The sequence below is a fragment of the Alligator sinensis genome, unplaced genomic scaffold, assembly GCF_000455745.1.
Source record: "Alligator sinensis unplaced genomic scaffold, ASM45574v1 scaffold250_1, whole genome shotgun sequence".
Lineage (NCBI taxonomy): Eukaryota > Metazoa > Chordata > Crocodylia > Alligatoridae > Alligator > Alligator sinensis.
The window spans coordinates 824,868-837,546 of NW_005841888.1; the positions used below are offsets into that span (position 1 = coordinate 824,868).

Genomic DNA, 12,679 nt, shown 5'->3' on the forward strand with positions numbered 1-12,679 from the left:
GCTGAACTACTCATTGAGTTATAGCTACGATGGTGCATACAAGTGAAATGACCTAAGTAACATGACACAGTCTGATTGAAAGAATGTTGCTATCTTTACTGACCGACACATATTCAGTGATATGGAAACAGTTTATTAATCACAATAGAAAAAATATTGTGTGAACCCTTCTGGGATTTGAACACGAAGCTTTAGTGTGTCAGGGTAGTGAAACTTAGAATTTGAAGCCAGCCTCTTTGTCATAGGGCACTAAGGTGTGCCTGCTCCTTCAAGAGCAGAGTCAACTGAGCTAGGGAGCCCTGAGAGCTAGGCAGGGCTCCACAGGAGCAGGTTGCCTTGGCAGTAAGCTAATCAGGGTTTTAGCTGGCACCTGCACCCAGTCAGCTGACCAGAAGTAAACAGGATCCTGGTCATATATAAGCCCCAGGGCTGGGGCTGGCAGAAGGCTAGTTCTCTGTCAGCAACCAGGGGGAAGGAGCTCTTGCAGAAACACTACTCAGTAGGGGGGTGTGAAACGGGCCACATTCAATTCGGATTCAGATTCGGCCTGAATTGGGGATAGTGATTCGACTCGTTGATTCAGATCACTGTCCCTGATTCGATTCGACCAAATCTGAAGATTCGATGCTGATTCAGAGAATCAGTGATTTGACCGTAGACACAGCTTTAAATGTTTTTTCTACATACCTCGAGGTACCAGGCACAGTTCATGAATGCTGAGATGCTGGGGCGGATGGAGCGTCCTACAGAAGCATGGGGAGGCCCCCCACATGCTCGGCGGTGAACCCAGAAGTACTTCCAGACCACTTCAGGGTCCACCAAGGAGCACGCTGGGGCCCTCCCCTTGCACCTCCCCCCCCCCCCCCCCCTTGGCAATCAGCCGCAGCAGGCCCCTGGGTTCCCCCCAGACCCAGGAGGCAGCAGTTGCCAAGCCAGGGAGGTGCGGGGGGCCCCTCAGCGCGCTCCCTGGTGGACCCGGAAATGGACCGGAAATGCTTTTGGTCCCTTTCTGGGTCTGCTGCCAAGCGCGCTGGGGAGCCCCCCGCGCTTCTGTGGGAGTCTCCATCTGCCCCAGCATCGCAGCACTGACAAGCCACCTGCTACCTTGAGGTATGTAGAAAAAACATTTAAAGCTGTGTCTATGTCCGAATCTCTGAATCTTTCTGAATCTCTCTGAATCGATTTGGAGGGTTCTGATTCGATTCAGAGATTAAAGGGTCTCCTGATTCAAATCTAATTCAGAGATTTGGCCACCAAATCGGGACAAATCTCTGCTGAATCAAATCAGGGACTGAAGCTTCACACAGCCCTACTACCCAGAGATGCTTGGTTACCTATTCTGCTGCTGGTAAGACTAATGGCCTCTAGGAGCTCCTAAAGTATCTGGAGCTAGGAGGCACACACTGTTAAGGGAGAAGCTTGCCTCCTTAAAGGGTCAGGGTATGACCTCTAATGCTATTGTTGTAATTATGTTATAGCCCAGGGGCTTGTATTTACATTGTAATTTGAATCCGGTTGACCAGGCTGAGGCTATTGGGGAGGAGGAGGCCTCATTGGGGGGCACACTACGGAGTGGAGACCCCAGCCCCAGAGTGCGCAGCGACAGGGTTGCGGAGAGCCCAGCACCATAGAGCGTGCAGAAAGGGCTGCGGAGAGCCCAGTGCCAGTGAGGGTGCGCAGACAGGGCTTCAGAAAGCCCAGTGCCAGGGAAGCCATATAGACAGGGGCCAAGTGCCCAGTGATGATCAGAGGCCAAGCTAGATCAAGGCCTCAGAGGGACAACGTTTGAATACCATCTGTGAGGCATGGGGCGTGGTAAAAGGGCAATTTTGGAGCCATGCATCTAGCCCATAAGGCTTAGAGTGTCTTGAGTGGCACTGAATTTCAGTGAGACCCAGCAAGGGATCCAAGATTAGCAGGATCTAGTGGGGTTCAGCAGGACCATAACCACACAAACTCGTGGGCAGCCTCCCAAGTTATTATTTCAACCAACAAGATGTGGCAGGCAAGATTAGAAGGCACCCACAGGGCAAAGGAAGCACGGTCACAGAGCCCTAGAGTCTCAGAGCCCTGGGGACCTTGCATCATGACACTCTTCTCCAAGCTTTTTAGACTGTCACTCTTTAGTCCAGTGGTTACTTTCTCCTAGTTGGAATCCCAAATGCTAGCTTTTTTTGGAAATTTCCCTGGGGAAGCCTGCTATGCTGTATTTGGGTCTTACTTACATGCTTTTTGTTCCCACTTTTAAATGGGATGCATTTTATGGGAAGTGCAAAATAAGACATCCGGTATTTCATAAACTCCTTGTTGTTGGCAAGACCTAAAAGCCTTATCAAGTGTTTATTTAATAAGAGTACTTCTGTTGTATGTTAGAAAGAAATGCATGGATTTAGTTGTGGAATTTCCAGCCTACTCTAATATCATGTGTTACAAAAGCACAAGTAGATTGGGTAGGGAGATCAGAGTGGCACTTAGGGACGGTGCAGGGCTAATTTGTATCATGTCTACTAAAAAGGCTGACCTCCACTGATATAGTCCATCTATATTAAAGAAAAGTTAAATATGCAGGTCCAGAAATTTGAGCATTACAGTTGAACATACACCCATAACTCTGTCCTCCATACATAACAGCTTTTAATTATGTGATTAGCTTTAAATACACATGCATCCCAAAAATTGTAAAGAGAATATGTGTCGTTTGTGTAGTAGGCTCAGTGCTGGATTTAGGCTTAAACTACTTAAGCTACAATTTAGTGCCTCACGATATAAGGGGCCTCTAAATAAGAAAAAGAAACCTGACTCAATATCAAATTTTATAATAATCAGTTGGTAAATGAAGGAGATAAAGGAAATTTGGGAAAATGACTCTCTAAATATGAACGTTTTCATTCTAATATGATAAAAATATACATACATTTTATCATATGGGGCCTCTTAAGAAGGACACGGTTTAGGGCCTCAGCATGTCATAAGCCAGCACTGAGTAGGCTGTACAAAAAAAGCATGGGGAAAAGAATCAGTATGTTTTTCATAAAGCTCTAATTTTGAGTTTTAGGGCTTTTACCTTTTGTTTTAACAGTTATCACTACTTGCAAATTAATTTTTGGCCTGGATCGTCACTGCATGATTCACATCTCTGCAAACCAGACTTAAAATGCCATCACTTATACTTAGCAGTGTTTCATTCCTGACCTGCACAGATGTGACTTCTTTCTTACAACAAATACACATTCTACCACACTTTGTAAGTTATGTACCCTCTTCTGCTACTGGTTCTGATTTTGGTCTTTCTTTTTTTTAAACTTAGATCCTCTTATTGCTTCTTACGTTTAAATGAAACCCTGTTTACTCTATATGACAGAATTCTTGAGTGACCTTTAAAGTGAAATTCAATAATCCTGGATTTCAGCCTTGCATAAATCGCACAAGATATTTTTTCCTTTTGAGGTTTAAGGAAATTCCTCTCTAAAAATACTCTATTAAATATAATTATATTAATTCTTACCAGCAAGCCACTTGAACTATAAACAAGAAAACTAGCCAATTCTAATTAAAGCTACAAGGCAATGGTAAAAATGGCTATAGTTATTGCTGTTGTAGCAATACTCCTTTCCGTCAAGGAGCACTCACTTTACATTATATCAAATATTATGCTTCTTGCTCCTCCTCTTACACTACCTCACCCTCTTTCTTTCTGCTTCTGTTCTACCCCTCCACCCCAGATCCTATCCTCATTCCCCATCTGACTCCAAGCTACACCATCCTTGGCTTCTCTCAGTCTTCCTCACTTCCTTTGTTCCTCTCTACTTGTTCTTGTCACTGACCCTTTCTGGTGCCTGCTTCGCTGCCTCCTTCCCCTAAGCTCCTCTCTGCCTCCTCACCCGGCATTCTCCTCCCCCACCAAATCCAAATACCCCTTTGCCATGACATCAGGCTGTTTCTTGCTTCTCTGCCACAGCACCTGCCCCCAGCAAGGGAAACACAGAAGCACAGGAGAGACAAGATTCCCTGGTCTCTGTTCTGGTGGCACAGTGGCCCTTGGCACCTGGAAGGAGCAATTACAGAAAGACTCTTGCAGCCTTGGCCTGGAGCAACCTCTCTTGCTCTGGGAAGATGACAGGCATGCCATGTCTAGGGAGTAGGTAGGAACTCTGAGGGGATAGCACATAATCTGTACAGATGGAGATTTCACAGAACTGAGCCGCCAAATGCTAATAAGTCTTCACTGAGCAAGTGTTAACTGCAGGGGAGTTTCATGGAGACTGCAAAAGACAACCCTGACCTACCTCCTAATTTCAAATCTTTGTTTCAAAGCATGGAGGCCCTACAGCTTTGCAATGAAACAGCTGGAAGAATTTACTTAAACTGGACAAAAACAAGGTGTTTTCCCCATGATCTTGGAAACAACTGAACCAGTTTAGTTGAAACATTCCAAAATATTCAGTGTAAGGCAGACGCCCGGCATGGGAAATTTCAGCACAAAAATTTAAGTTTGGCAAAGCTGTGTTAAACTACAAACAGAGGCTCATAAAAAAAAGAAAAAGAAAAAGCATTGAGCAACTTTAGCTCTAGGCACCACCTCCTGTATTACACATACAACTATAAAAATAAAGTCCAGGTTAGAGGTTATAGCCAACACTGAACATAAGTCTTGAAGATGATAACACCCCCACCCCACCCCCTGCACCCCTGAAAAGGCTGCCAAAAACCTTAGCCATCAGTACTTCAACTTTGGAGAGCACAAAATGCCTTAAAACTACCATGCCTCTAAAGTAAACTTTGAATTAGACACAATAACTTATTCAAATACTTAATCTCCACTCTTTATCTGCTCTGTGGATATATTCCTTGATATTTTTCTGCTTCAGAAGAATATATAAGCCATAAAGTTTGTTTTCATTAAAAGAAAGCACATACTCTATCCTAAAGGAAAGGAAAAAACATTCTTATTCTGAAACAACTGTCATCATCTGTACTGACATCATGCTTGGCACAGTACCGAGTAGGCAGGTTAGATGGTTTCTGTGTGGAGGGGCTGAAGATAGTGGTACAGTGATAAATGTTCTGGTTTACTCATTATTTTCTTCCTGTTTCTTTCCATTTATCAATTGGTTGAAACATTCAATTATTACATCCCAGGGAATTATGCACAGAAAAATGAAAAATTATGCACAGAAAAATTAAAAATTATGTGCTGAGTCCCAGGGGCTGTATGTGATGGCACGGAGCCAGCCCAGCCTGGCCTGCTGACATGCACCTTCAAACCAAACCGGACTGGCTCCATGCCAGCATGTGGGGCTTACGGAACTGCAGACGGGAGCCATGTGCCATTGGGCTGGGCGGGCTTCATGCCTCCACATGGGGCTTCCAGCACTTCAGCAGGGAGCCGCACATGGAGACATGGAATTGCATGCCATCAGGTCGGGTGGGCTCCATGCCTCGTGTATGGCTTCCCTCTGGAGTGCTGGAAGCCCCACGCAGAGGCACAGAGCTGGCTGGCCTGGGCTAGTGGCACAGAGCCAGCCCAGTTTGGATTCAAGGTGCGTGCCAGAGGGCTGGCTGGGCTGGATCCATGCTGCTATGTGCAGCCCTCAGGACTTAGCCAAATCCATGCACCATTGTGGGGGCTCTACCTGCTGCAGCCATGGGCATCCTGAGGGCCTGCTGCTGGCAGCAAGAGATGTGCACTATGAGGAAGGGAGTGGAGGGTGTGAGGGGTGGCCCACACACACCCACACACATCCCCATGCCCACCCACAAACCTGCCCCCCCACCTTGCAAGCAGGAGCTCCCCTCCCCACTCACCAGTCATGCACCACTGCACTGTCTGCACATGGGGCTCCCAGCCAGAGTGCTGAGAGTCCCACAGAGGGGGAGGCACAGAGCCCGCCCGCCACCTGGGTTAAATTATGCAAAATTATGCACAGCCATACGTTTTATCTGCAAAATTGCACATGTATATAATTGCATAATTCCCCAGGGTGTATATTATATGCAAAAATGGCACATTTCCCTTATCCTTTCTGGCCACCAATCATAATAGCATGATCCATTAGAGTATTTCCACCGACTTTGATAGGAGCTGGATCAGACCCAGCATGTGCATCTATATGTGAAATTAATGCAATACAATAAACTCTGGTGCATATTGTGCCAAAGCTTACCACACCAGAATTTATTGCTCCCAGCCACTGCATTTACATGTGCACCTGGGACCATAGCATGTTGAGCCGGGTCAGACCAGTCCCGGCTGGCAGGGGGTCCAGTGGGTCAGCCTGCCAGCCCGGGGCTGTACTGACCCAGCTCAGTGTGCTGCAGAGGAGCTGGCTGGTGCACAAGGGTGATCCACCACAGGGCTAGCCAGCAGGGAGCCCTTGTACTGAAACACCTTCGTGCTCCAGCCAGCCCTAGTCACCATCTACACGTGCATTGCTGCACAGTAAAAAATGGCGTTGTAGGATAGTACTTGTGTTTACAAGCACTAACCTACAGCAAAGCTGTGGCTTAATAGGGCCACACATGTAAATGTTGAGACTTTACTGTAGAGCTAATTAGGCAACTCTGCAGCAAACAACTTGTGTAGATGTGCCCAGTATGCAATTGTTTGGCAAGGATCAGGAGATATTATAGAAAACAAGGATAACACTGGAGGATTGAAATAGCAGCCTTGGCTGCAAGCAGTTAACAAAGATATAGCCAACTTTAACTTAAAATTGAAATTACGTCTCAATGTTTTGCAATAGTAGTTTTGTTTTTTTCAGTTACATTTTGGCAAAGTCATGAGCAACCACTGCAGTGAAGTAAAAGTGAAAATGGTAACAAAATAACACTTTTTGTGTTACATTAAGGACCTCAGCTCAGATCAGGCACTGCATGTGTATGTGAGAGAAAGCCCCTGCCATGAAAAGCCCTTAGTCTAAACAAAGATGATGGAAAACGTTGGAGCAAAAGGAAGCATTAACTATCTCTCTTCTAGAAATGAGAATCCAGGGAACAGAAGTATGATATTACTTGCATATGGTCATACAAGAAGTCTGCAGAAGACCTGGAACTTGAACCCAGGCCTCTTAGATAAGATCTATACTGTTTCTGCATGGGCCCAGGAAGTAGCCCGTATCTACTGGCCCCAGCTCTGCATATAGAAAACTGAGAAATAAGCCAGTAAAGCTGCCCCCTCCATCATCCTTAAGATATGTCTCTGCCTTGCTTGAGAGCAATGGCAGTGGGGGAGAGTGGGGGTTACCATCAGCAATTTCACTGTCTCATTTCCACAACTGGCATGTGTGGAGTGAGAGTGGGTGGGTGAGGCATGTTTCTTTGTGCTGGTCTTAGAAGAACTGTGGAAGGTGCACAGGCATATCCTTAATGGCCAGTCAAGTCATTAAGGCAAGAAATCATCCTTCCCATTCCTCAAAACTATTCACTTTCAAACTCAACACAGTTAAAGAAGCTATATATTTTCATTCCTGTTTTCTGTCAAAGGACTTTTTAAAATCTGACTGCATTCATGTGGTATCACTCTCAATATTTAGGGTTGTAATCTTTCCTTTCCAGTGCTCCCAAACTCTCACTAACTTGCAAATGATGCAGGAACCTGCCCAAAGCAGTACAAACATGGCAGTGAGTTAATCCAGCTGTATGTAAGAAGTGCTATGGGTCAAAATACAGTTGGCTGACTTTTTATAAGAATTTCCAGATTATCTATCATAAATAGAAACTAGTCCAAAAATGAATACAGTGAACATGACTAACTGGCAAACACTGTGATGACAAAAATCAGACCTAATTCTTCTGTCCTTGCAATGCTTAACAATGATGGTTCCCCCATTATTGACGGACTAAATGGATGTGTTTTACATTAGCTCTTGAAAGCCACCGAAGCAGGCCTTCAGCAGAATACGAGGCAGACCACATTCTAAAGATGAGAACCCCCACCGTGTAGCCCCACTCCCTGCCATCATCAGGTTCAAATGTTTGGACTTTGGACAGTGGAACTGCTCTGATGGGTCATGTGGGGAGATGTAGTCTCTGCAGCAACTGGGTTCCTTACCACCTGAGCTGTGAACCTTCAAGCTGCTGAGTGCTCTGGCCCTCATCCAGAAAAAAAAATATTTAAAACTCTGCTTAGTTTTATTCCTGTCAGAGAAGACAATGGACTTATTTGTGTGCTTCAAGTTAAGCATGTGCATAAGTGCTTTGCTAAGCAAGTGCTAAGTAAGTGCTTTGGGGACAGAACATTTGCCACCTTGAGGGATCAAACCCTTAGTTCTTTCTAGCAATTAATGTAGGAGGTTAACAAGTTAAAAAGTGGCAGTAGCCCAAAGCTTTAATACAAACCATACATTCAGTTGTCTTTGCCAAATACTGCAAGGCCCACATAACATGATTGCAATAAGACCTAAGGCAGCCATCCACACCACCAATCCCAAACCTTGAGTTTGTATTTAACACTTCCTGTGCTCTGACTACTCCAGATAACTCCCCTAGCTTTGGAATTGCTTTGTATCATAATCAAAACTGTGTAATTGTGTAACAACAGAAAGGACTAATGCAACCAACACAACTGGTTGATACTGCTGGACACTGCTTTGTTAAAGAATTCCCAGTGAAACACTAACCAAAAAAAAAGGCACTGGATAAGAAAAAACCATGCATCACAGACTCTTAAGGCAGGAGGAGCTGGATTTTAAAATCCATTCCTTTTTCTTTTCACCCTCCTTTATCTTCTATGTCAGGATCAGATTTGCAGAAAACCCATTAGGAATGTGCAGGAATGTCACTTCGGAGGAAGCATTCTACCTCTTCAGGTTAATCTTGAAAGAATATATTTCCTAATAGAAGACAAATATTAAAGTGCAAAACAATGACAAATCTTAAAAGATATTTCAGCTTGAATGATACAGACATCCTTCAATAGGGAATTGTGCTGAGTGGCATCTTGGCTTATATACCTCCCATTTCTTTTCTTGTAGTACCAGAGGCCTTCTAGAGCTGCCTAAGAACTTAATTTTTAACCAACGGGGGCACGTTTATACAAGACGCTTAATGCGCGGTAGACTAATTTTTACTGTGCATTAGTGCATCACAGCAAAAACTCTGCTAATGAGGTAATGCACAGTAGAATTAGTCCACTGCACATTAAGTGTCACAAAAAGACTGTGCACTGTTGCTACTGTGCGTTAGCGCTGGCTACTGCACATTTATATAGTACCTCATATTAGAGGTACTAAACTTAATTCACAGTAGCAATGACACATTAATGCATGTGTGGACATGCCCAGGGTTACTTTAAGATGAAAATGTAGGGTCATTCACACCAAGGCCTTTTTAAAGTGTGGTAGCAGTGAATAAACACATAAAATGGGCAGAAGTTACATACAGTATATACCCAATGTCAAGTACTTTTGCACTGTCAAGACTGTATGCAAGGCCTTAGGGCTCATCTATACAAGCAAGCTAACCAGAAAACCTATTTTAGAATAAGCTTATTCTATCAGAGCATTCCCCATTAGTTCCTTTGTATGGACACTGTTCTGGAATTGGGATCACTATATTTCAGAATAATTGCCCCACTTTGGAAGAACTCTAATTGTTCATCATTAAAAGTGACTATAAATCTAGAAAAGAATGTTCCTGTTTTGCAGCTTACTCAGCAGAACAGCATATTCAGCAATGGCTGATACGGTCAGACTCCCTGTGTAGACAAGCTTTTAGAGTAAATGAGAGTTAGGTTGTTAATATTTCAAAACAATCATTCCATAGTTGCATATTCAATGAGTTCTGCCAAAGTAAATAAGATTGTAATTAGGAACACTGTACTCAGAAATACAGCCATCCATCTCTGCTCCCAGCTCTTATGCAACATTCCTCATCTTTCAACAAGTTAGAAGGTTCACTTTACAGTGTGCAGGAAGCCCGCAGTGTTTGTTCATATGGCAAATGAGTGTTTCAGTAATATGTTGTCTTTCAGGTCTCAAATTACAAAAGACTATCACACCCTCTGCTTTCTAGCTCAGAAGGAAGGAGGCCATCAAAACATGCCAGGTCAACTTCTGGGCTTTATCTAGATGACATCCTCCTGCTGAAGCCTGCGTTTCAGTCCAAGGGCAGCATAGCAGAGCCCAAGAAGTCCCAACATGGGGGCATGCCATGCTCAAGGCTGAAAGATTCTTTCCCAAAGCCACATTTTCTTAAAATAGCACATTAAGTGATACTGGATAAACCACTAAGCCTTCGAGCACTACAGTGCTGAACATGACACAATTATCTGTACAGATCTATTAATATGGGTAGGTCTTACATTAATTTAGGTCTAGACAGTGCTAATAAAGAAGCCATAGCTATTTTTGTGGGACTTGGCCACTGACTTCTGTGAAAGCAGAGCTGAGCTCTTTACATTTAGATGCTGATTGCCTACCAATTCTATATGCAGTGGCCATGAAGCTTTTTTTCACGTACCTTAAACTGCTGTTGTTAACATTTGGGAATCTGTCTGGGACAGACATCCAAAATGAGAGGCGTAAGAGAAATCAAGACAATAAATCCTACAGCAGCACTTATATGTAAGTAATTTACAATAAAAATGGTATAATAAAAGATAACAGCAGCTTTAATTGTAAGGGAGGCTGAGTTCATTCTGGTTGAGAGTTGGAAAACGTTATTTGTGTTTTGTAAAACAGTGGTGTTATCAAATCACAGATACTGCAAATTAATAATCAGGGTTAATTCAAATGCCCTGGACACACCATTGGACAAGCAGGAAGATAATGTTTCCTTAGCAGCATCAAAAAAAATCCTAAATGCAAGAAACAGCGCACATGGACAGTACAATGGTTAGTCTGACACAGAGGACATGCCAATCCTCACAGCACTGTGAAATCTTGCATACACCTGGTAGCAGTTTTATGTGCAGTAAATTCAGGCATGCAAGGGATCCCATCAGTGGCTGCAATTCAAAAATTTTCTAACACTGACAAGACAAAAGTGAACAAAATCTTACCTCTAAACAAGATTCTGATGTGGCCAGTGTGAATTTGCACAGGCCCAATAAGAAACATTAATCAGCAACACAAGAGAAAGCTGTAACTTTCTAGCATGATGCTGCATAAGAGGTCAGAAAAGAGAAGCAGTTGGTAATAAGTCCATCTAAGATAAACTGCATTTCCCATTCTATATAATGTGTGAGTACCATTAAAAATAGGAATGCTAACTGGGAAAAAGCAGGTAAGACAATGTCCTTTGATACAAAGCTGTGCTTCAGTTACATAGGTCTAGCTCAGGGGTTGGCAATTTTTTCAGAGCAGTGGGCCAAAATAACACAGCTCAGTCCAAGGTGGGCTGGTGCTTCTGACCTGACCACTGCTGCACATGCAATCCATCAAAATGATGCCAGTATCTGGGCTTTGTGAAATGGATTCAATCATTTGGCATGCTGAACTCAGCCTGCGGGCCAAAGGTTGCTGCCCCAGATCTTGCTAAAAGCTGTCATGATTCTTTAAAATAATTGCTGGTTAAATCTTTTTTTTCCAAAAGACAAAAATGAAATGTAATAACCTTAACAGCAATATTTCACCTGCATGTAGTGTATTATAACTTGGAAGCATTTTGCAAGTAACAGCCAGGGCTTGATCTTGGTCCCAGTAAGATCAATAATTTTGCCACAGGTTTCCCTAGAGGTACTTAAGCACATGTATAATTTTGAGCAATTCCATTAAAATAAGGGGAAGTACTCACAGCCTTTGAATTGGACACGTTTAAATATCTTGATGAATGGAGGCTTTAGGCAGGCAATAGTAGTATCCTGACCTTACCACTGGGGAAGTCACCTGTCAGCTATCACAGCAACTCTCCGTGTGTCTACTCCGACCCTGTAGTAAATTAAGGCTGAATGAGAGTATCATAGCCGTTCTATTGATGGCTATACTGGCCTGGTTTAGATTACAGGTACCACAGGGTAAAAGCAGACAGGGACAGTTTCCAGAGAGTATCTGGCACACAGTCCATCCCACCCCATAACCTTTCTGTAACTTGTCTGTTTTTCATACTCCCAGGTAACTCTTATTCAGAGAGGAAGGAGGTAGTTCTCTCTCCAAGAGCCTGAACCAGCATAGTACTTATGCAAGCATTTAACTGTAAGCACAGGAGGATTCTTGGTGAATTCAGTGGGAATCTTAACTTCCAGTGTGTGCTTTGCTGAATCAGAGCCACGGTACACAGCACGTTGCTGCACTGCTGCCTCAGACCAGAGGGTTGCTGCTGGGGTTAGAATCCAGGAGTTCTTTGCTCCTGCTCCTGTGGGCAGACCTTTAGACCACAGATAAAACCAGGGCTCTATCAGCTTTAATTTTAAAAGGCATTTCCAGCTCTAAGTCTGACTCATAAGCTTTGAGGCTTGATATGACCTCTTTCTATTTTCCACTGGTTCTTTTCCCTAGGAGACCACACAGCTTGTGATCCTTATATTGACATATCTCCCCACTCATGTGGGCACATGTGAAGATGAACTGTTACCTTTCTTTTCTCCTGTAAAGGGTACAAAGTCCTCCCTATCCTTGTGCTCCAGTGCTTCCTTCTCCAAGTACGAAAGCAGTCGCTCTCTGTCGAAAGGGCCAGTGGCAGCTTTAGTGGTCTGATCTTTCTGTCGGAAGCCTGCCGGCAGAAGGGCATTCTACAAAAGGAC

General features: G+C 43.8%; 1 protein-coding gene across 1 annotated transcript in view; it reads right to left on the reverse strand.

The window, feature by feature from the left end:
* The window catches only part of LOC102379893 (tropomodulin-2), a 34,915-nt gene that overhangs the window by 20,162 nt on the left and 2,074 nt on the right, over positions 1-12,679 (reverse strand). The window contains exon 2 of the mRNA XM_006017939.3: positions 12,511-12,667. Coding sequence (XP_006018001.1) covers positions 12,511-12,667 — 157 coding nt within the window. The remainder of the gene's footprint in view (positions 1-12,510; positions 12,668-12,679) is intronic.